The sequence below is a fragment of the Odontomachus brunneus genome, unplaced genomic scaffold (assembly GCF_010583005.1).
Source record: "Odontomachus brunneus isolate Ranch 3 - 2012 unplaced genomic scaffold, Obru_v1 Obru_scaffold_042, whole genome shotgun sequence".
In the NCBI taxonomy this organism is placed as follows: Eukaryota; Metazoa; Arthropoda; class Insecta; order Hymenoptera; family Formicidae; genus Odontomachus; species Odontomachus brunneus.
Window position 1 is genome coordinate 1,382,943 of NW_022639492.1, and position 26,392 is coordinate 1,409,334.

Consider the following 26,392-nt stretch of genomic DNA (forward strand, 5'->3'; position numbering starts at 1 on the left):
TGAACTGAACTTTGAAGAATTCTTTTTTTAATTCTTTTTACTGAACTGAACTTTGAAGAATTCTTTTTGCATCTGAAAATAAGGCGTCCTAGATAGTACAGAGAATTCAAAAAGAATTCAGTCGCCAATTTTGAGTTCATTTTTAGGTGCAAAAAGAATTTTTTTCACCTAAAAATGAACTCAAAATTGGCGACTGAATTCTTTTTGAATTCTCTGTACTATCTAGGACGCCTTATTTTCAGATGCAAAAAGAATTCTTCAAAGTTCAGTTCAGTAAAAAGAATTAAAAAAAGAATTCTTCAAAGTTCAGTTCAGTGAAAAGAATTAAAATTAGTTAAAAAAGAATTCAGTCGTATGTCACCAATTCTCAGTTCATTTTCAGATGCGGAAAGAATTCTTTTCACTGAACTGAACTTTAAAGAATTCTTTTTGCATCTGAAAATAAGGCATCCTAGATAGTACAGAGAATTCAAAAAGAATTCAGTCGCCAATTTTGAGTTCATTTTTAGGTGAAAAAAATTCTTTTTGCACCTAAAAATGAACTCAAAATTGGCGACTGAATTCTTTTTGAATTCTCTGTACTATCTAGGACGCCTTATTTTCAGATGCAAAAAGAATTCTTCAAAGTTCAGTTCAGTAAAAAGAATTAAAAAAAGAATTCTTCAAAGTTCAGTTCAGTGAAAAGAATTAAAATTAGTTAAAAAAGAATTCAGTCGTATGTCACCAATTCTCAGTTCATTTTCAGATGCGGAAAGAATTCTTTTCACTGAACTGAACTTTAAAGAATTCTTTTTGCATCTGAAAATAAGGCATCTGAAAATAAGAATTCAGAGAATTCAAAAAGAATTTAGTCGCTAATTTTGAGTTCATTTTTAGGTGCAAAAAGAATTTTTTTCACCAAATTGAACTCTAAAGAATTCTTTTTGCATCTGAAAACTCAGAATTGGTGACACACACGCCTGAATTCTTTTTGAATTTTTTTTGAATTCTCTATGCTATCTAGGGCGCTCACATTTATAAATGCTTATAAGCACCGTTCGATTAACATTCCTTATCTTTATTTTGTACTTTTACATATTTTTACTGTTTATTATTATAATTAATATTTTATTTTATACTTTTTGAAGCTTTTTTTTAAATATTTTTTACTTTTTATTTTTATTTATTTATATATTAACATTTACTTATTTTAAAGAACTTTCAACATTGCAGCAGTCGGGAGTTGCTTATTTTTAAAAATAATTTTTACTTTTTATCTTTTTTTCTAAAAATAATCTTGTTAGTTTTTTTTTTTTTAATAATTTTGTTTACTTTTTTTTAACTGAAGATATGCAAATGAAAAGTCGACTTGTTTCACAATGTGCAAACAAAGATTTATCGATTACGATAATCAAATGTCAGGATTTTCCAAAAATACAAGATTTGATACGTGTGAAGTTAGCCTCCCACCATTAATTAAAAAAAATCTTTTTAATTGAAAGCGTGCAAACGAAAAATCGATTTGTTTTGTAATGTGCAAACGAGGATCTATTGATTAAATCGATTTAAATTAATTTTTCTGGAAGTTGCTAATGTGAAGTTGGACCCCTAAATTTATTTTGTGAATAACTTTTGAACGAGAAGTGTGCAACGAAAATACAAAGCATACATGTGGAAACAATGTTCAAATGAATGATGTATAGAACGTTATTTTTCTCAATAATTGGGAGGGTAATTTCATATATATGGGTTTCAAGTTTAGCTTTCAACAAACTAGCTACCGCTTTATTTTTGACCGGATGGGCTGGGAAGTTCTCTTTCATTTGGCTTATTCACTGGACCTAGCCTCTTTCGGATTATTCCGATCACTGCAATACTACCTGGCTGATACACTTCAAAAATATCTGAAAATGCAGTGAAGATTTCATCGAGCTAAAACCGCTATCTCTTTTTCAAAAAGGAATTTATTAACTGCCCGAAAGATGAAGAAAAGTATTAGAAAATGATAGTGAATATTTTGAACATTAACATGTTTGTTATTTTTTTATAAATACATTACTTTTTTATAATTTATTATAAATATTAATTTCTTCGAAAAAAGCACCGAATTAATTTGCATATATTGCATTTAATATATTGCATTTTTCAGTGAGAAATTATAATATTGATGTAATGTTAGTATTGGTTAGTGTTTACTAGGATTAAAATTTCATATGTACATTTGATACGAGAAATCAAATTTGACGAAGATACGTGAAGTTAAACCTTTGTTTTTCAAATCTAGGTACATTACAGAAATTAGTTTGTTTCCCAAACGATACAAATGTCTAAAATACGTCTTAAAGACATTCGGAAAACACTTAAAAAAAATAGAATATTTTTTAGACGTTTCTAAGATGTTTTGTAGACATTTATACTGTACAAGTCATTATTTTTGACAAATTTATCGTATTGCGAACGTCTTTACTCCAGAGATAAATAAATATATTAAATAAAATCAGATAAGAATTTATAGAAATATATATACAAACTTCATTGCAATATTATATGATTTTATCTGAACTTATTCTCATTTCTATCGGAAATTTTAATTTTTTATCTCAGTGCATGTATAAAAATCTTAAAATTTTTCCGTTTTATATCGTATAATTTGTCTTTTTTATATGTCTTTTTATGTTAATTTTATCATTTTTCACCAAGATACGATTCAATTAGATTTTTCTTATATTCAGATAGATTTTTCTTATATAACTCTATTAAATCTTTCTTATATAACTCTATTAAATTTTTCTTATATAACTCTATTAAATCTTTTTAAGCAGATATGACATGGCGACGAAACGTTCGTAATTGCATTAATTTATTCACAAAGACAACGATTTGGTTGAATCAAACAAACACTTTTTTGGAATAAATTTTTTCCAAACAAATTTTTTGATTGATTGAACAAAGTTTTGTTTGACACAACGAAAATATTTAGTTACGGCTTAGTTCCAATGAAATATTTTTGTTGTGTGTCAAAAAGTTTGTTTGGACCATTCCAAAGAAGCGTTTACTTGATTCAACAAATCGTTTTCTCTGTGTATGTACTTAGGTATGCGAGGAGATATTGATCCTTACGATCAATATGAGGAGGACTAGTCACGAAACTAAACTGATTTCAGGACTACGTGAACAAGCTGGAGCGTCAAATCGTTCTAGCGGACTCGCAGGTGTGCTCAGCAATATTAACGCTCCTCCAACAAGAATTAACCGGATACGTGCGCGGGGGTTGGATGCTTCGTAAGGCTTGGCGCGTTTATCAGCACGCGTATACACAGATCTCGCAACTGTATCATCGTACCTTCGGTACAAATCCAACCGGTGTGTTATTACACAATGCGTAAAACACGATAAAGATATTATCGATATTTAAAGATATTTAAAGATATTAAAGGAATACTTGGTGTTGATTAATTGTAAATAAGTTTAATATTTAAAATTTTATTTTTTGTGCTAGAGAATAACTTTTATTTAGGGAGGAGAGAGAGAGAGATTGGTTACTGTAAATAATTATCTTATATTTTTGCTATTATAAAAATAGTATGTAAGAATATTATAAGAAGAGAAAGTATCCCCGCGCGCATATAGATAACGTTTGATAATGTTTAATATTGACATTTATTAATGACTTTTTTATATTAACCCTTTCAGGATGGGAGACATCTTTTGATGCCTTCATGCATATATTTTAGAAACTATCGACCCGATATTTATAAAAATTGATATGTAGGGGTTTTTTGGGATGCTCTTTCCAAATTTGAAGTAAAAAATGTAAAATTCAAAATGGCGGATCAAATATGACGATTTTCAAGATGCTAAATTATGTAAATATGACTCAGTTTCCGTGGAACTTCATACTCTCTAAATTTGAATTAGTGAAAATTTTGACTGATTTCCAGTTTCGCTCTTCTTGGAGCTCATCAGTACCACACAAGCTTTAGTTAGCGGCAGATTGGAACAAACGATATTTAATATATGGATCATACACGAACCATTTTCGCAAGGGTGAGCACAAATGAGCAGATGTGATCAGATCGGGTCAGATCTAAAAATTTTTTTCCTTGGTCGGCCTTTTGAATTTCAAATATTCGATTTCAGTTCTCAAAAAAGTATCTTTAAAAAGTTTCATAGTTCAAATTTCACGAAAATTGAGTGATATTTATCATTTTTTCCGCCATATTGGGTCCTCCATCTTACATCACAGAATTTTAAAAATCTAAGTTCAGATTCAAGAATTCAGGCCCCAAAAATCCATAGAATACGTACTATAATTATTTCCTTATAATTATTTCCCCGAGCAACCCCCCGTCCTGAAAGGGTTAAGTAGTGACAGATCTCGCTAAGACAAGTCTGATGGAGCATTCTCGACAATCTCGCCTTTTCGCAGGACTCAGCCCGTGCAATGGCACTCCCACGAGCAATGGATATCACCTGCAGAGTCCGCAAAGCCCGGGATCTTCGGAATGGTCGATACCCTCTTGCAATGGTTACGCGAACAACATGACACCCGTTTCGTCCCCATCAGGTCTGCGAAGCTCTCTATCAATGTTCTTCTCGCTCACTGGCATCACGTCCGAACAACAGACACCGTAATTGTTTCTTCTTACAAAATTTCTCGTCTCTCTTTGTCCTCTTCGCCCATTCCGTATATCTCACCCGAGGGAACATCCCACGATCGCAGTGCCACGAACTTGTTCACGGTAAATTCTTACGTTACTTTTGCTACTCGCGGCTATACAACTTGGGTCACTGTGCTCTTTTCCCTCGTTCTGAACGACTGACACGTCTAAACTTATCAGGTCGACACGTTGAGCGCCGCGTCACTCTTATTTGGGTGATGGGTGAATTTCGGTGAAGCTCATTTCATAAGTAACGATTTTACTTGTCTGTGATTAAGGGAAAAATTTTTTTCAAATTTATAAAAAATTTGAATAGGGAACAGTACACTATCATTAACACAACACATTGAGAATTTGGGCTTGGTGGGACTCACACGTGAATTTAACGTCAACGTATTAACTTTTAGACTGCCGGGAAAGTCACTTTTGTGGCTCTACACAAATCTCAAAATTTTACGTTATGTGTATGTCACTTATATAGAAAAATTTTTGAGAAAAAACCACTTTTTTAATGAAAAATACCGGCAGCCTAAAGGTTAAAGATAGCTGCTTCCCAGCAAAAGACACAGGCGACACAGAGCGACACAATATTGTGTTCGATACAATGCTTTCCTTACAATGATACAATATAAAACAAATACACACAGCTGAATTTATGACTACTAATTGTTTAAAGAATATAATAAATTCCAAAAAACTGCACTTATTTTCTATAAGTCTGCGCATATATTGTGCATTTTGTATTCGTAGTGTCTATATATTCCTTAATGCAATAATATTACGATATTTAATATGATAAACTATATAATAAACTAAGAATGTTCTACTTTAAATATTGTTCCAGCCAAATTAGTTTGCTTGACGGAATACTGAAACATATTTATTTAATTAAAATTATTGCATGAAATTAATTGTAGTAAGTTACTATACTTACTGTGTGTGCAATAATAACACTTAATTTTTTAAAATTATTTCATCATAATCAAATTACTTTGATTGTCTTAAATAAATACATAAATCGATTTCTTTAGTTATTCTGTGTATTGAGAGGAAATAATCAAAACGTGAATATTTTCCGAAATATTTTACATTATATCCTGATATTTTTCAGTATAAAATATCAAATATCTTATTCACTATTATATTAAACTATTATATTAACTATTATATATGTTCAACAATACTTTAATATTACTTTACTATTTTTATTGAATAACGAAGAAAATCGATCGGTACTCTTAATCTTTGCATACTAGTGTTTCAATAAATCTACAAAATCCAATTTAAAAACTACTAACAGTTGTAAAAAAACTTTCTGATGCTAAACGCGGTCAAGGTTGAATCAATATTTAACAATATTAAATTGCAACGTCTATAAGACATTACAGTTCAGCGGACATTAGACGTTTCTACAATGTCTTTTCAACGTTGAATCTACATTTCAAAATGTTGATGCAACGTTGCAATGTCGCAACGCAACCTTTCTGAAATATTGATTCAACGTTTGCGTGCTGTATAAAGCTTATACAAAGATATCTAATAGATATTATGTTCTGTGTGGAAAGTGGTGTTCCTAAAAGCAGCTTTACATAGCGCCTCAATGTTTGACACTGTGTCTATATTTGTGTCTCTTTGCTGGAAAGCAAGCAAAGACAATAACTGAAATGGAATGTACTTCGCAGCTTCGTGGAACCAACGGAGGTGTCTCGTCTAATGTCGGCCGTGAGTTTCGGTTATGGAATATACCAATTATGTGTGAGCCTTCTACCGCCTTCCCTGCTAAAGGTAATTCACTTCTTGGGCTTCGAAGGCGACAGACAGGCTGGTCTCAACGCTCTCATGTACGCACGGCTCAGCGAAGATATGCGCGCACCGCTCGCCACGTGAGTATTACTTAAATTTTAATAAGATGTTTTTTCACAACATGTAGACTGTTCTCTAGTGGAAGTGTTACAAAGATATAAAATAATGTCAATGTTAGCAAGCGATACGTTGCTTGCAGGGACTCGGACTAGATTAAAATTTCGGTTTTATTACGATAACAGTCCGCACTTACTGATTACATAACGCTATTCATTATTCTCAGATTTGTAAAAGAAAGAGATCGTAAAAATTAATGTTCAAAATGAATAACGAATTATTTTTTTTAAATAATAGTAATGAAATAAAATAAGATAAAATCTGATGCATTGTATAATGATATTTTTTCAAACTTATAATGCTTTGAAAAAATAGCTTACCAATGTTTTTTTCTTATATCGAATTTTCCTTGATGTAAATCTTTTATTTGCGTGGATATATCCAATGAAAAATTTTTCATATATAATTATGTAAAATTATATAAAATTATATGATTTTATATTATTATATATAATTATGTATGAAATTTGTCCATACATGCTAAAACATGTTATTTATATATAATCATGTATAATTATATATATGATTTCATATATATTTTTACATAATTACGCATACAATTATATGTAATTATACATATAATTATATATATAATTATACATATATTATATATAATTAAATATAATTATACATTATTCATATAATTATATATAATTATAATTATAATAATATATAATCATACATAATTGTATAATTATATATAATTATGTATAATTGTATTATAATTACGTAATACATAAATACATAATTATAAATACATTGTATTATAATTATGTATAATTTTATATGATTATATATAATTATACATAATTATGGACAAATTTTATATATAATTATGCATGAAAAATTTGTCATTGGATACTTTACTTCTATGTCTGTACGCTATATTCTGTGAACTTCATATTGTACCTATGATTGATTGAAACGCGCGATAGTCTAGTATCAATACTATGCCATAGATTATCTCTACTTTGGTATCACACGATCGTACGTCCATTCTTTGCACTCGACGGATCCAATGTAAAGGCGGGTGTCGCAGAGGCGAAACAGCTTATTGCTGAGTGTCACACCGAATTTCATGATTCTGCCCTCTTTCTTTTCTTCGCCGGAAGAGTGGAGCGTCTAGAGGTAGTGTAATAGATCGATTTAGGTATATACGGACTAATTAATCCAGGATTGGGAACTAATGCGTTACTCGTAACGCTGTTACTCGCGCGCGTTACAGGTTACTTCTTTTCAGTAACGACTTGGTAAAGACGTGATTCTTTCCCATTAGGAATGGTGATTATAGTTAACAGTGATTACATTTTTTGAGTAAATATAATCTCATAATTTTCATTGTTACTTTATACACATGCAAAAACATGTACGTGGAATAGGCACCAAAGTATAAAAACAAGGTCTTCAAAACTTAGTGAAAAAAATAAAAGAAATTGTAAAGATTATTTACTTAAATAACGAATTACTTCTTAAAATGAATAAGAGTAAAATGAGAGTAACAGTACCGAGTTATATTTTGTAATATATATTTTCTAAGGAAGAAGTCTCTCTCTTTCTCTCTTTCTCTCTCAATAAGGTCGTTTTTATATCTACGTCAAATCCTTTAAAAATTACGTTATTCTGATAGTTCAAGTCCTAAGTACTTTAGGAAGAATAATTTTTCGACCACGTAATACTTTACCACTTATTACGTTTAACTGGTATCAGATAATTTAAGAACTTCAAAGGTTTTTTCAGTATTTAAGTTTTTTTCAGTCTTTAAGTATTATAAACGCATTAACTCCCACAATATACTTTTCATATCTTGCAGTTAGTATCTTAATAAAATTTGTGACAAAAGGAAAAAGTGCGAGTTAAGGTGGAACAATATGAAAAAAATAAAAATATGTATGAAAAATAATGCAGGTGCACAATTTCTAACTCATGTTCAGAAAATCTTTTATATGAAAATGTTGCACATTAATCCTTACAATATATTCTTCATATTTTGCAGTTAATATTTTAATAAAATTTGTTGCAAAAGTAGAATATGGAGTTTAATGCAGAACAATAAAAAAAAAAACAAAATATATAAAAAGAGCTTTTTTCTATATACGATATTAAAATAAACATCTTATTGTGTTAAAAATATGTCCTGATCATTTTTATTCTTTTTTTCACAAATATACGACAAGTTGCTATATTTACAAACTAAAAAATCCGTAGTGTTCTTAAATTATCTGAGATGAGTTAGATGTGATGCGTGCTCGCTTTGGCAGTAAAACATTACGTGGTAAGATTATTTTTTTAAGTATTTAGGGTTTAAACTACTAGATTGACGTAATTTTCAAAAGACTTGGCGTAAGTAAAGTACATCGATACATTCCACCATCATAACTAATTTACTTTAAAAAATTGAAAAATTTACTTTTACAATTTCTAGTGACAGTATTTATTGCTTCAAGTGAATTTTCAAATGAGATTTCATTCTAAGAAATTTAGTCAGGAACGAGTAACGGTAATGAGTTATTTTTAAAAAGTATTTTTCGGTACAAGTCTTGATATTCTTGTCGAAAAACATAATGACGTCATCACTGATACATTACATTACGAAAATCTGCAAGTATTTATAAGTGTGAGCATTTCTAATTACATATACCCAGTGAAAAATTTTTCATATATAATTATATAAAATCATATAAAATTATATATAATTATATATAACTATATATTATTATGTATCAAATTTGTTCATTCATGTTCATACATTCTACTTATATATATAATTATATATAATTATGTATAATTATATAAATTCATATATAATTTTGCATAATTACGCATAAATTTATATGTAATTATACATATTGTTATATATAATTGTGTATAATTATATATAATTTTATATGATTATATATAATTATACATAATTATGTATGGACAAATTTCATACAAAATTTTGCATGAAAAATTTTTCATCGGGTATGCTAAAAAGATAGCATTAATTATAATAATTATGATAATTATGATTAATAATGATAGCATTAATTATCTAATTCTAATGTCATTAGAGCCATCGGAGGAGTCAGTATAATATTATTTGACTCCAACAGAGTGTAATCATTGTAGAAAAAGATGTTAAAAATAATTTTCCCAACTCTGAATTAATTTTCGTGCTATTTTCTACTGTTGCTAAATCCTACCACGTAACTTCGCAGTCGAACGTCAATGGAGCTCTTGAAGCTTACGGTAAAGCTGTCGAGACCTCGACACAGCGAGAGGTCAAATTGCTGTGCTTGCACGAAGTGGCTTGGTGTCACATGATACGCTTGAGCTACGAGGAGGCGTATCGATCCTTGCTACAGTTGCAGCATCAGTCCAGGTGGTCCAAGAGCTTCTACGCGTATTTAGCTATGGGTAACTTTAACATGTCGATGTTGAACCATCGGGTTGAGCAAGCCTTGATGTTTGAATAGAGCGGCTTCCTCTACCATGATCCACATTTGCAGTTTGTTGCGGTGCGAATGGCAAATTTGACGTTCTCTTGACGACCTACGATAAGATGCTCCACTGGTTCCTCGAGATGAACAGAGAGACGCAGCTTGGCGCCTTCATCTTACGCAGAGTGCCGAAACTCATTGATAAGGACACTGGGAGTCCTTACACGATTCTGTACTACAGATTGCTGGTGTACGAATTGCTGTACTTATGGAACGCCATGCCCTCCTGCTCTGCCGAGTCCCTGCGAGGAATACTGTTGGGTAGTTAATGGATTACTAATCTGAAGTTTGCAAATCGATAATCAACGAAATCCCGAGTGACAGAAAAACTCGATGGACATCTTAGAAATCAAGATGCCGGATGTTTTCGAATCGAGATACAAGATGTTTGAATATTTCCACGACTTTCTTACTCTTTTGTAAGATTGCTTTTACGTCGAGACTTCTCATCAATCGTTTTGCTTTATCGACAGAGTGTAAAGGAAATCAAACCGAAGAACCAATGGTGGGTTTAGCTGACCTCGTGGAGGGTGCAGCGTATTCTTATTTGGGAGACATAGAGGCGGCCATTAAATGTTACCGAAATTGTGTGAAACGACGGTGTCCGTCCAAAGACGAGTACGACCAACACGTGAGCGCGTTCGCTCTTTACGAACTAGGTAGCAGCCTTTGTAACAATAATGTAAGTATACTTAATATTTAACCCTTTCAGGACCGTGGGAAATATTTTTCCCCGATATTTCTTTCTAATTTAGTCGCGAATTCATAATGACAGTTTCTTTTTGGCATAGAAAACGGAACGTATTTATTGCGATTTTTAAACTGGCAACACCAACAAACCTGAGCTGTCAAAATAAGTCGGCGGCAATTGCAAATTTTTTTTATATTTTTCATTCATTTTATGTTATAAAAAACGATTAAATACTTTCTTTCTCTTTTGGTTATCTTGTGGATCTGTAAGGGTTACGGTATGAGGGCAAAATTCTGAGCTTGCAACCCAATTCTAATATCTAATATATTCATCATCTTCAATATATTGCTATATCCTTCATTGAAGAGACATACGGCAATAAAAGAAGCAATTTCGACAATTTTCATGCCTGCATTCAATGCTCGACGCATGATCTTCAAGCTGTAACTCGAAAAGTACTTTGAATTTCGGCCTACAATTTTTTTAAGAATATATTCTAAGATAGTATTATTATCCATTAAGACAACTTTTGAAAATTCGATTTCTTGAACCTTATAAATCAGATTCCTTCATTAAATTAGTGACTGATAATCTATTAAGGTTTGATTTCCGGTTTGAGCCGGATTTTTCTTTATCTGATTCCATCGTTTTACGAACATTTCAGTCCGCTTCATTAGGGAGAAACGACTCGATGTCTAGCATTTTATTTACCTTTCATCTTATTGTATTCATGTAAAATCACCCCTTTTTAAATTGCACTATTAGTTTGGTAAAAAAAAAATTTTCTATCTGCATTGAATGTACTTGGCAAATTTATAAATAAATTATTGATTATTGATACAATGTCAAGTAATATATAAATTATTTATCTTTAATAATCTCTTGATTTACACAGCTTTGCATTCTCTATTTCAGAACTCCGATGAAGGCAGAGGTTTTCTAATAAACGCGCAATCTCAATACAGAGATTACGACTTTGAAAGTCGCCTCAACGTGCGTATACATTCCGCCCTGAAGAACGTACAGTGACGTCAATTCGAAAGCGTCTGATATTACATTATTATGCAAAATAATTTCGATATTAAAAACAGATATATCCGCGGATGCGACAGTAACATTTTATGTGTTACCTCAGCCAAGATCGATTTCAATTAATGAACAATAAGAATATACACTGAGGGAAAAATTATCGTAAAATCAGCAAATATTTTTTTGATGAGTGCCATTAATATATTTACTTAAATCTAAATTCTCTTTATTTAAATCAAATATTGTTTACCTGATTTAAGTAATCAAAATTTAGTTTAAATAAAGAGAATTTAGATTTAAATAAATATGTTAATGGCACCCATCAAAGAAATATTTGTTGATTTTAAGGTAATTTTTCCCTCAGTGTATAGAGCCACGTACTATATTTGTCTATATTTGAGTCTAGGATGCGATTTCGTAACTTTTTAAGCTCTTTAAACCATTAACGGTAACGTTACAAGCTTTGAATTCGAATGTTGCTTTAAAAAACGTAAGCATAATTTTAAATAATAGCTTTAAAACAAAGAAAACTCAAAATAGCACGCGAGCTTCATGTCACGAAATTTATATAGAATGGCAAGTTTTATTTACAAAAATTGTAATAAATTATATGGCAAAAATTTATAATAATTTCTAATAAATTATCTAATAATAAACATGTCTGAAGACGAAGGGAATACATGCGAGTTTCGCGCCACAAAATTTTTTACGCTCATTTATGTAGAACGACTACTGTTTTATTTATAAAAATGATAAAAACATGCTCTTCGATAAAATTCATCGAATTATGCTACGAGTGTTCCTTTATATTTATCTAGAGAAATGTCTACAGATCAACAAAGAATCGCATTTTGTTGTACGATCATATGTACGCATATATGATGATATGCTGAATTGTAATCATGTATATACATTTCAAATATTGATACACGAGTGTCTCTCTCACTCTGTTGCATCTCTGAATGGTGAAACTGCCCAGATAGCCAAGTGTGACTGAGCACTTTGAGTAAACTAATGCACAGATATTGTTAAATGTTTGCTGATATTTGTTAAGGATGTACTATATAAAAATAGTACCAATTTGATAAAACTTTGGGTAACATTTCCTTTATTATGTAAATTTCTTTGTACGTGTTCTTATGGCAAAAGCAACTTTCCTGAATGTAATGAGTAAAAACGTGTAGAAAAAATAGTACTAAAAATTTAAGTATTTTTATACATATAGATCCTGAATTATCGTGACTATTATATTTGCAGAATTTGATTAGTTTTCACATCACAGTTTCAGAGAAATTAATTATTATTTGTGACAATCTTACGATTATCGTAAGAAGTTAATAACTAGGCTAACTGGATATTAGAATGCGCAAAATAAAGATCGTCGACTGCATAAGAACATTATCGATTTCTAATCTTTCTTTTTGAGAATCACTCTATTCCGCGGGGACAAACGAAAACGATGCTTGGACAAACAAAAACGATGCTTGGGCAAACGAAAGCCACAAGTGGACAAACAATTTTAGTCAGTAGAATGCGCAAAATAAAAATCGTCGAGCGCATAAGAACATTGACGATTTCTTATTTTTCTTTTTGAGAATTACTCTATTCCGCGGGGTGGACAAACGAAAATGATGCTTTGACAAACAAAACGATGATTGGACAAACAAAAGCGATGCCTGGAAAACTACAAGTGGACGAACGATTTTAATTATTAGAATGCGCAAAATAAATATCGTTGACCGCATAAGGTAAACGTATTACGAATTACGATACGTAAAGTAAAGACTCTCTAAGTATTCTAAGCACTCTAAGTAAAGACTAATTTTTAAGAGATTATTAAACAAAAATAAAGTGGTACTAGGTAAGACTATAAATTTTATCTAATATTAATAGTGTAAATAGCAAAAAACATATAAAAGTTAAAAATAAAGGAAATTATTTACATGTACACAAGAATTAAGTGTGAACTGCAAATGTCCCGATTTATGCCACTAATATGTCCCAAATGACGCTACCTTTCCTGATCTGTTTTCAATATAGATAATTATAGTAAAGGAAAGGAAATTTTTACACCTGTTATCTATTCAAATATATTTATTATTAATTATATTCATAAATAATTTAAAACTTAAATTAAACAAAATAATTTAAAACTTTATTTTGAGAATTATTAGTAATAAACTAATAAAATAAATAAATAAAATTAAATAACATGTTCCGTACGGACCGAGTACGGAACAGTTTTCGTTTTAAAATTTTCTAAAGAATCTGTCATTAAAATAACATGCGGTAGTTTCGGGACACCCTGTATAAAGGGTGTGAATTAAACTAAATACTAACTAAATTAGTGAATGAAATTAATATATTCATATATATTTTTTGTATTTTAAAATAGGGAATTATTTAATGGGACTATTACCTACATTATTCACAGTTATTAATTTTATATATCATTAAAGATTTTATGTACCTTATAAGTATGTTAACTCCCACTGAATTAAACTAAATATTAACTAAATTAGTGAATGAAATTAATATATTCATATATATTTTTTGTATTTTAAAATAGGGAATTATTTAATGAGACTATTACCTACATTATTTACAGTTATTAATTTTATATATCATTAAAGATTTTATGTACCTTATAAGTATGTTAACTCTTACTGATTTGTTTTAAAATGTTATTACACATCCATGGCGGTTTTTTACGTGCATATAAATCCGCCACCTCTGTTATATTATATAAAAACCATATAATTGTATAATATTTTATTATTTTATTATCTTTCAATTTAGTTTAATTTATATTAACCATACAAAACTAAAATGTTTTATATTTCAATATTTTATATTTCCGTAAGCTTGTCGTTATCGTGTGAACCACTATAATAGAAATTGAGTAAAAGTTAACAAAATTGCAATTATCTTAATGGAATATTATTAAATTTTCAGTTCTTTTACAGTAAAAAAATTAATATTTTAAAATCAAATATTTTCACGAGTTTGTCAGTGGTTCACACGATAACGACAAGCTTACGGAAATTTTCTACCTAAAATTCAGCTTAATTGAACCATCGAGAATCAAAATATTACTGCAAAATGACGACCTTGAAAAGAAAAATGAAATATATTTTAACTGCATGTACCATACACTTATATTGAGTATTTGATCATCAAAATTATATTTTTCTTCTCTTTACATGTTGCATAAATACACGTCAAAATAACACTTTTGCATATTCATCCAGTTTGTCATAAAAAATTGTGAAAGAACAAGCAATTTTCAGGCAATCTGACCCTCCAGTCCCTTTAAAGCGTATTATACGCGCATTACCCTTATAGAAATATCATACTAAAAATCATTGATAATTACTTATTTTCAGTATTAAAAATACTGGATAATAAGTAATTATCAATGATTCTTAGTATGATATTTCTATAAGGCTGGCGCTCCTTAGATAGTAACATCATTAGTCGCGAATTATTGAACATCTTGTGTAACGGTTTGTTTCGCTCGCATTTCATTTTTTTCGCGAATATCGATTCTCCAAGCTATAGTAATTACTAATGGTTGCTCTAACTTTGACACTCACGTCCAACGAAAGTAACGCATTGTAAGAAGCTTCGTCGAATATCTGGCATGCATTAATCCGGCCGACCTTCGTTCCTTCATGTTCTGTGATCATCCGGAACACATTATTATGAGACGACGCTGATGAGCGCACGGAACACTTTCTGTTGCGTCAATGCAGCAAACTGTCCAGGCATTCCGATCACCTGCAACCAGCGACCCGCTTGGTACTTAAGACTCGTCAAACCCTTCGCTTTCTGCGTCATCACGTCACTGCTCGGTACGAAATTGGCTTCACAACTAACCTAGATAGCACAGAGAATTCTAAAAGAATTCAGTCATATCCCTTATAGAAATATAACTAAGAATCATTGATAATTACTTATTTTCAGTATTAAAAATACTGGATAATAAGTAATTATCAATGATTCTTAGTATGATATTTCTATAAGGGATATCACCAATTCTGAGTTCATTTTTAGATACAAAAAGAATTCTTTTCACTGAACTGAACTCTGAAGAATTCTTTTTACATCTGAAAATGAACTCAGAATTGACATACGACTGATATCTTTTTGAATTCTCTGTACTATCTGAGAAGAGAGATTTCGATAAAATGAATATGTTTCTCGTTTGATCTGCAAGATTCGAGATACTTTATAACAAGAAATTACACCGATATTTTTAGTGATGTCCGTAACCCATCTTTGCGATAAATACTCCGCCAGTGCTTCGTTCAAGTTGGTCAAAGCAGACTTGGCAAACTTGAAGTCTTATATGGGGACTCTCTCGGTAATTTAATAAAGTTTAATTGCAGAAGTAAAGCTAATATGATGGAAAAATTACGATAAATGTTTGGAAGTACTACTCTATCAAAAATTGCGTTTTTTTGTAATATAACAACAAAATAAGCCATGAAAATATATATGTATAAATTTTAAAATGTGTTATATATATATAAATTTATTTATGTATTATGTATGTATAAATTTTAGAATATGTTTAATATAAATTTAGTATAAATTTTAAGGAGGGAGCATAAGATTCTTTGTGAAGAAAGAATCGAAAATGTCAAAGCATATTAAACATTTTAATCATCTATCGTACATAAGTGATATTTTCCAAACGTGAACTTTTTCGAAATTTCTTAGTTATTGGATAATTTTAGAACTTCAATATTAATTATGAAAATTTTCCTAAAAATGTATTTTTCTTGTGTAATTCTCAAGTAATTTTTGCAATAATTTGTGCAGTTACCACGATGTTTCTATCGTCAAAAGTCAACTCAGTGAACAATATAAGAGTATTGTTAATAGTTAGAAACGTTTATATATATTTATAAACATAAAGGACTTTCTAGCAAAGTTGTAACTTTCATAGAATCAATTTAAGAAATTTTTAATATGCCTTGACATTTTCGATTCTTTCTTCACAAAGAATCTTATGCTCCCTCCTTAAAATTTATACATATATATTTTCATGGCTTATTTTGTTGATTATATTACAAAAAAAAAACGCAGTATTTGATGGAGTTATACTTCCAAACAATTACCGCAATTTTTCTATCATATTAGCTTTACTTCTATACTTTTACTTCTTACTTTTTTACAAGAACTGAATACTGAAATACTTCGCAACTTTCGTAATTGTCGTAATTTATTTCATGATTCTCTAAATTACATTAGCTGGAGGTAAAGAGTATGACAGAGATGCGCGACGAATTGAAGAACAAATTGAGAGAAGTGGGTAGCGTGATTCCAAAAATGTCAGAAGCTATTATCAAGCTGCGGGACGAAGTGTCCGAGGGTGAGAAAGGCGCAGATTATAAATGGTGACCGGATGTTGCGAGCGGCGCAGTGGCATTTCTTTGATGTGTCCGATATGCATATTGGTTTGATAAATAGAGCGACATGCCATACGTCGGCGAGCTTTCGCTTGCAACAAAGCGCGAAAGCCTTTCTCTTTATATTATTCACGCCCGCGCACAATTGTTTGTTATATTTTTATTTTTAACCTCTATTTAACAAATACTTGTTGGCTGGCTTGCGTGTTAGAGAGAGCCGACGCTTAATACTTACTACAGATATGAATAAAATAGAAATGAGTTTGCACACGAAGAACTTGCTGAAGGCTTTATCATCGGACGCCGTTAAAAATATGGTAAGGAGCGAATTAGAGACGTACGATGCCGACAAGACTGGAAGAACGGATTACGCTCTCGAGAGTTCAGGTTTTGCATTAACTACTCTATTTTTATTCAGTTCTTTCTCTCTCTTTTTCTCTCCCTCCCTCACTCTCTTCCCTCTATCTCTCTTTTCTTTCCGCCCCCTTACATTCCCCTCTTTCTCTCCCTTGCGTATATATATATATATATATATATATATATATATATATATATATATATATATATATATATATTCGTACCTACGCTTTTTGCACCGAACGTATTATTCAAAGAATAACATTATAAAGTGCTAATATAATTTTATGTATAGAGGGTAAAAAGTTCCTAGATAGCACAGAGAATTAAAAAAAAATTCAGTCGTATGTCATCAATTCTGAGTTCATTTTCAGATGCAAAAAGAATTCTTCAGAGTTCAGTTCAGTGAAAAGATTCTTTATGCATCTAAAAATGAACTCAAAATTGATGACGATTGAATTCTTTTTAAATTCTCTGTACTATCTCTGTGCTGTCTTTAAACTTTCTTAATATTAATTTGCCAAAACTCATGTTCCGTTTTTCTCAAGACATTTAGCTTTCTACGGAAAAAAGGGAGCTATTTCTCAATTTAAAATACACCAGGAAAATTATACGAAGTAAATTTCGATAGATATTTTTTTGTAAATATTACTCTGGAAATTTTCTTTCGAGAATAAACATCGATAGTTTACGCTTGAGCGAAAAAACAAGCTATAGGTATGACTTTCTCGATATGTTTTCATACGAAGTCCTGGTCTGTAGGTGGTGAGATCCTTTCGACACGTGACACCGAACTCTATTCAACTGGCGTATCAGTGCTCAACTTGTTCGCGCAAGGTACGCCACGCTGTCAACAACAAAATACACCGCGAGCCGTAATACAGGTTATCTGTTATATCTAATTTCAATATCGTACACTGAGAGAAAAATTATCTTAAAATCAACAAATAATTCTTTGATGGTTGTGCCATTAACATATTTATTTAAATCAATTCTCTTCACACGCACAACACATACACACATACATTTAAACCAAATATTGTTTACTTAAATCAGGTAAATAATATCTAATTTAACGCTCAAATGTGCTGAAATTTTACGTTGATTTGAATCATTTATTTTACTACGAAAATGAGGTTTGTTGTTTATAAAGACCATTATTGTTTATAAGTACCATTCCTATCAATTTCGATGTCGCTCTATCGAATAACGTTGAGAAAATAAAAAAAAAATCGTAATTTATGTAAAATTTTTGCAAAATAAAAAAAACACATGTTTTTAAGGCTAATTTTTTCTTCTTCCGCTATTTTCTCTATAAAAACGTGTTAGTATTGTTCGGGAAAATGTCTAAAACGTGTTCCCGACACTTAAACTTAAAAAATATACCATGGGTATTTTTTTCAACAAACATGGCGGTCGATTTGAAGCGTTTAATTCGAATTTTTGTTTATAATTGATTATCGAAATTGGTAGGAATGGTACTCTTTATAAACAACAGACCTCATTTTCGTAGTAAAATAAATGGCTCAAATCAAAATTTGAGCGTTAATGGGTTAAATATATATATATATATATATATATATATATATATACATATAAAGAGAATTTAGATTTAAATAAATATCTCAGATAGCACAGAGAATTCAAAAAGAATTCAGTCGTATGTCACCAATCCTGAGTTCATTTTCATATGCAAAGAGAATTTTTCAAAGTTTAGTTAAAATAACTCTCTTTGCATCTAAAAATGAACTCAGAATTGGTGACATACGACTGAATTCTTTTTGAATCCCTTTTTTGAATTCTCTGTGCTATCTGGGATGTTAATGGCACCCATCAAAGAAATATTTGTTGATTTTAAGTTAATTTTTCTCTCAATGTATTGATCTCAAATTATTCGCCAGACCGGTGTTTTGCCAGGTGAATGCTGGGCCTTCAAGGGCAGCACCGGCAGTGTGGTGATACGATTACTCGGCTATGTGCACATATCTGGAATTAGTCTGGAACATATTTCCTCGATGATATCCCCGACTGGCGAAACAGACACTGCGCCTAGAGATTTCTCCGTTTGGGTATGCGATCATAAGTAATGTAAAATATTAGGTCTGTTTCTTTTAGTTGAAATATTATGTATTTTTTCCGTAAAAATAAAACAAGTACATGATCTAACGTTGAAGGAAAAAGGAACGAAATTTCTGTGTAATATTAGTTCAGCTAAAAAATACAGACCTACTGAATCATCTAATGAGACCTATTAGACCTTTATGCTGCTCGGAATATCGCGAGTTTATTGTTCAAATACAGCTGCTGGGAGAAAAGTTGTAATGTTACTTTAATAAACTTCAAGATGCGTGCAATATTCAATAGGAAACTTTATTTTCTAAAAATAATCACAAATTAAACAAATTCTTTAATTGCATACGGAACGTCGTAAAATTCACTGAAAAAAATGTAACTTTTTTTCCATTGACTATACATTGATTATACAAAAAGATAATGATACATTATAAAAAAATAATTTGAACCTAGTTAAGGGGGCTTTCTAGTGTAAAGACCCGTTTTCAAGGCAATTTTTCAAGGGAATTAATTTTAAGCAAATGGTTAAACTTACAGAGTTAATGTTTTATTCTGAAATTTATTCATTTTTGAAGAAACATTTCAATGAAAAATGGCGTGACTTGTTTCATCCACTTGTATTTTTTCTCCAGTTTTGAATAAAAAGTTTTGATGAAATTTGAGATGTTTCTTCAAAGATAAATAAATGTCGGTACAAAACATTAACTCTGTAGATTTAACCATTTGCTTAAAATTAATTCCCAAAAATCGGCTTGAAAACGAGTCTTCACACACTAAAATAGCTGCTTAAACCAAAATTTGACAAGCGAAATCAGAAAACAAATGCGAAGTCATAATTTTCATCTTTTGAAGTCACTGTTTATGATTGCATATAATTACATTTATAGTATTGTTTTTAGGGTTTGGCCGACCTGGAGGATAAGACACCTTTTTTATTTGGCGAGTTCACGTACGACAATGCTGGTCCTCCGTTACAGCACTTTGAGGCGCAGGTGCAATATTCGATACAACTGTTTTTAACTAACATTGGCCATTGAAATTGAATTCTTTCGCTGCGGAAACCACATATATCGGTTTCAAAGAGCAGCCTCATTTTTTAATAACGTATATATACTAGGATTCAGCGTTTTAATGCGACCCTGACGACATCTAATGTTTTTGTTATTACCTGCGTATGATAATTGTCAGACACCTTGCAGAGAAAAGAAGGGTTTTTACCGATTATGACAATTATCTTTCAAAGTTGTACGTTTTTAGATTTGATTTCCGGGTTTGAGCCGCGTGACGATGCATTGGGTCGTTCCTTCCTGATGAAGCAGACTGAAATGTTCGCGGAAAACATCGGAATTAGACAAAGAAGAATCCACGCGGTTCAAACTCGGAAACCAAATCTAATATTCATGGACACCGCGAAAGCTTCAAATATCAAATTTTATACGTTTTTCTTCAATTTTTTTACATTTTTCCTGTATAGTGTATAATTTAGGTCTAATTAAGTTGAGCTTAATTTTAGCTAACACACCCATAAATTTGAATTACTCTTTGGGTGGATACTTGAACTAGCTGCGTGGCCTTGATATTACTTTTCTATGATCGAATATCGCCGAATATCGCCTAACATATAGCAAACACATTCCGATTGAATTTCCTGCTTAAAATGTTGGATAGAAAATGATAGAAAATTTATGGTGATTTTGACTTGCATATTTTACAACTCATTTACGAAATTTGGTAAGTAAATTTATATACCATGTATTGTCTATGATTGATAAATATAAATTGATTATACTAACTTTCATATTCAACACGAAAGAATAGTATCATAAGATACCCCTTAAGAAAAATTACTTTAAGATGTTCAAATTAACTCAAAGTTACTTAAAGTTACTTAAAGTTATTTGTAGTTAAGTAAAAATTACTTACAGTTAACTGACTTTATGACTGAATAACTTTAAGTAATTTTAAGTAACTTTAAGTTAATTTGAACAACTTAAAGTAATTTTTCCTAAGGGTATGATTAAACTATATAGATATTCTTTTCATTTTTATCTGACCATTTTGTAACTATCATTATAAGTAGAATTATTATAGAAGAATATTATAAGTAGTTTATTATATATATAAAATAATAATAAATACATTATGCGATATTTACTATGATTTAGAAATATCAATTTATTATATAAATATTCAAGATGATTGAAAAGAATAATATTATAAAATATGATTACAATATATAGAAAGTCTATGTTGCATGGCTTCGATGCATGATAAGTCGTATAAATCATTATAGGAATTCTATCCATTTCAATCTTATCCAATTATTTTCTATCAAATATTTTAAGCAGGGTTGCGCCACAGCAAAAAGATTAATTATTAGTAAGTGTAATGAAACGTTAAAAATATAAAATTGGTTGTAGAATCGAGCAGTGCAACCGTACGAAATAATCGAGGTGAAAGTCCATTCGAATAGTGGTAACCCGGAATACACGTGCATCTACAGAATACGAGTGCATGGCACGCTTGATCGAGCACAACCATAAATATACGTATACAAGAGGTATTTGAGAATAATATTTCTGAAACTTCTTAGTCAATTTAGTCCGATATATCCAGAGTTAAGAAGTAACTATTGTTACGAATTAATTTTGTAAGTAACGACTCTCTCGATAATGACGTTCTCTTTTTTTATTAGTAACTGTAATGCAATTTTTTTAAATAACAGTAACGAATATAATCCTTTCTTCAATCATTATTTTGCGTGATTTTTTCGTATATACGCATTATAAAATAAATATGAGGCTCTGAGATCAAATAATCAAATCAAGTGGATTATTAAGAGCCATATACTAATTTTTATGTAGGACAAAGTTTACTGCAAAAAACAATTCTTAATATTATAGTTATAATTAGTGTTTTTTGGTATTTAGATAAAATGATTTAAGTCATTTGATAACAGATGGAGAAATCTCATTTTGATCATCTCATCTATATTTAGATGGTAAAGATTATGCATCTTTATATTAGACAAAAAATGTGCTATTTTATCTAAAAAACATGTTTAAGATGTTTTTTATACGATATTTAAGAGTAGATATATATTTGTGTAAATTGTTCTAAAAAAATTTAAAAAACAATCTAGATGAATCACATAAACATCTCATCTTTTCACCTAGATGTTTCAAAAGTAAAACAATCTTCATTTCATCTAAAATGGATTTTTATCTCACCTCAATTAGGATGATTTTAAAATTATCAGAATTAATTATCTAAAATGATTTAAATTTAAAACTATCTAACAAGGGGAGGACCAGGTGACTCACCTTGGGATTTCGACCCCAATTTTTTTAATTACTCTGGAGATGAAAAAAAAGATACGTGTCCCGGCGTTTGATAGTATAAAAAGATATAGTATAAAAAGTATTCATTCTTTAATTCATTCACAATTATCATCAGGAGCTTTTACAGATATGATCAAGTACGCTTGGTTTGCATCGAAATTAATTCCTGAAAGAAATGTGTTTTGAAACGTCAACGAAATATGTTTTCCCCCGGACTTACGGAAAAATAAATGTGCATGTGATACTTCTTCATTTATTCATTGTGCAAACTGTAGAAAATTTATATGCTTTAAATGTTTTTATGATGTTTATCATCCAAGTAATTGTTCCGCATCGAGATAATTTAATTTTGTAATAAATCCACAATACTTAAATAATTTAATTTTGTAATAAAAATATTTACATTCACATTTTAGATATTTGTTTATTCTTCTTCTTCTTCTACGATTAATTATTTTAAAAACTAGAAATTTAAAATACTGTTAATATTATTTCCAATTAAATTTTAAATTTAAACAATTTGAAAATTTAGATACGTTGTCTTTATATGTTATCCATTACAAATAACATATATTATTATTGTTACTTATTTATTATTTCAAATATTATTACTTGAATAAAAATTCCCTTAAAATTTAAATTAATGTTTAGAATGTGATATTAAATTAAATTTTCTATTTCAAAAATTTGCATACTATATCAATATCATCAAAATAAATAAAAATAAATAAAAACACTCATTAAAAAAAAAAATTATTGCTCACCTCCATGAGCGAATTTGGATCTTACGAATTATGAAGCAAGCACCTAACTCACGAAGCCAACTGCACTGGTTGGAGGTACAGTTACCGGGAAAGTTCATATGGCGCGTCGTGGTGCGCTTCGGATATGGCCAATTTCCACAAATTTATTACTCCGAAACTAAGGCCTATTCAATCAAACGCCGGGACACGTATCTTTTTTTTCATCTCCAGAATAATTAAAAAAATTGGGGTCGAAATCCCAGGGTGAGTCATCTGGTCCTCCCCTTGTAAACGTAACACTGGTTATATTCTGTGTTTGCTGGGATCTTTCCTAACACTGGATATAACGCGACCAAATCTCCAACTGTTTATAGTTCAAGCGAATGTCTAATTGATATCGAATATAATCCGGCGAAAAATATCTCAAAAATATAATTCGTAATTCAAGGAAGGAATTAAATGTTCTTGCAGTTATAATATTTTTTCTCAGAGTAATTAATCGTTTCGAAATAAAGTCACGTTTATAAAACATTTCCTATGCAAATTAACCTTCGAAAGATATATTATATTCCTTTAGTTACAAAATAGTACAAAATCAGTATAAAATATTATAAGAAAGCCAAGTTACTATTCGGGATATTTTAAGAATTAATATACAAACTAAAATTCAAGGAACTTCACCGTCATAATTTGCAAATTCTCATAGATCGAACATCGAACGCCTGACATCCAGAAGTTCACCGTCTCTGTTGTAACGTTGATCAGCTGCGCGAGTGTAAATCAGGACGATACAGGTTTCCCATACTGCATCTTGCAGCAATATTGCTGCAACCGTTGCAGCAATGTTAAAAGTTGCAGCAGTGTTGCCGCAATGTTGCCGCAATGTTGCTGCAAGACCTGTGCTGTATGGGTTGTGTCAAATAAAAACGACAAGCTGACTTAACGTAATCGTCGTTCGATTTTATTACATTTGTACATATTTAGTTTTCTCCTCTATTTCCATTTCATCCCGAACACCTTCACACGCGTTCACACACGTACCGCTGCTACATTTCAACGCGCGTTCCCGTTTTATGATCTCCGAACCAAGGCCGAAAGTTCGTGTCGTCAAACGGGCGCATATCGCACTCGTACATACACGCAGAAACGTCAGGCAGACAAAGAGGACTCTTACCAGCGACCCTACGAGCTCCGGCCGGTATATTGTTTTTTACCGTAAATAAAATAGCACATTATATATCTAGGACCGACGATGGTCCGACTTTGGTTTCTGTTCCTTTCCTCTGTTCACCTTCTTTTCTTTTTAATTCGACTATACACTTCCCCCTCTCTACTGGCGAAGGATAGACTTCTCGGGAGGTACGCTGCGAATTTCGATACGATTTTCTCTCTTCTTCTTCTCTCTCTCTCTCTCTCCCTCTCTCTTTTAATTACGCACGCACACGTACGCGTAATCGTAACTAAATGACCGTTTTACGTCTCTTTGCGAATCGAGATGTGTACTCCTAGATATTTTTTTCATGTTTTCTTGTGCTTTTGTTCTTTTTTTGTTTTTACAGTATATAACTGCGCCGAACTATCGATACGTATGCAGCTGATCGGCGAACTCGCGCGCGATCGCGCTCGACGCGATCTAAAGTAACTATAATTCGGAGGTCAGTCGTCTAACGCTATCGAGCTATCGAGAGTCGGTCATGGTGCCGAAAAAGACGCGCGTAACGTGTACGTAAACACATAGAGAAATGCCTAATTATCTACGTACTTCCTTTCAAACATCTAACATGATCGTTTAGCGAAACACGTGGCGATTCGGAGCCGCTTCTCGTTGCTCCAATCCATACCATTCATTACATTGTCTTTTCATTGCTTCCAGTCGAAGTTTATCGCTAGAATGGCCAAATTAAATTAGATTTCAGATACTTGTCTACCAATAAAAATCGTCCACTTCAGAAACAATCGATCGTAACACGTATAGCGACACACAATAAATAAGAAGTAAATACATGGCAATATAGGGAGTACAAAATATTATAAAAAAGTCAAGTTACTATTCGCGATATTTCATGAATTAATATACAAACTAAAAGAGCATCTTCACGGAATCAATTTAGATAGAGAATGTCGCAACGATTATTCATGGTAGAAACATTTGAAATTCATAAATTTACAGTTGCTTGGAACGATTTATTAAAGATTTATAAAAATCTACTTTGCTTTTATTGGATTATTTATTGTTGTTTGTCAATTTAAATATATATACTATTAGATTCAAATAAATAGTTGCCTCTTGCTTTTATTCAAACTAATTGTAATTAAATTAAATGTTCTTGCAGTTACAATATTTTTTCTCAGAGTAATTAATCGTTTCGAAATAAAGTCACGTTTATAAAACATTTCCTATGCAAATTAACCTTCGAAAGATATATTATATTCCTTTAGTTACAAAATAGTACAAAATCAGTATAAAATATTATAAGAAAGCCAAGTTACTATTCGGGATATTTCAAGAATTAATATACAAACTAAAAGAGCATCTTCACGGGATCAATTTAGATAGAGAATGTCGCAACGATTATTCATATTAGAAACATTTGAAATTCATAAATGTGCAGTTGCTTGGAACGATTTATTATTCCAAATATAAAAATCTACTTTGTTTTTATTGGACTATTTATTGTTGTTTGTCAATCTAAATGTATATA

At 30.8% G+C, this 26,392-nt stretch overlaps 1 protein-coding gene across 1 annotated transcript in view; it reads left to right on the forward strand.

Moving 5' to 3' along the window:
• Nucleotides 1–24,500, forward strand: part of LOC116844520 (tetratricopeptide repeat protein 39C-like) — a 26,450-nt gene extending 1,950 nt beyond the window's left edge. Inside the window, exons 3-17 of the mRNA XM_032816141.1 lie at nt 3,144–3,342; nt 4,409–4,610; nt 6,323–6,523; nt 7,520–7,688; nt 9,758–9,956; nt 10,049–10,300; nt 10,513–10,721; nt 11,646–11,750; nt 17,019–17,139; nt 17,432–17,563; nt 18,296–18,417; nt 19,435–19,602; nt 20,506–20,598; nt 22,027–22,166; nt 24,397–24,500. Of these exons, the coding sequence (XP_032672032.1) occupies nt 3,144–3,342; nt 4,409–4,610; nt 6,323–6,523; nt 7,520–7,688; nt 9,758–9,956; nt 10,049–10,300; nt 10,513–10,721; nt 11,646–11,750; nt 17,019–17,139; nt 17,432–17,563; nt 18,296–18,417; nt 19,435–19,602; nt 20,506–20,598; nt 22,027–22,149 (2,295 nt within the window). The 3' untranslated portion in view covers nt 22,150–22,166; nt 24,397–24,500. The remainder of the gene's footprint in view (nt 1–3,143; nt 3,343–4,408; nt 4,611–6,322; nt 6,524–7,519; nt 7,689–9,757; nt 9,957–10,048; nt 10,301–10,512; nt 10,722–11,645; nt 11,751–17,018; nt 17,140–17,431; nt 17,564–18,295; nt 18,418–19,434; nt 19,603–20,505; nt 20,599–22,026; nt 22,167–24,396) is intronic.
• The last annotated feature ends 1,892 nt before the right edge of the window (nt 24,501–26,392 follow it).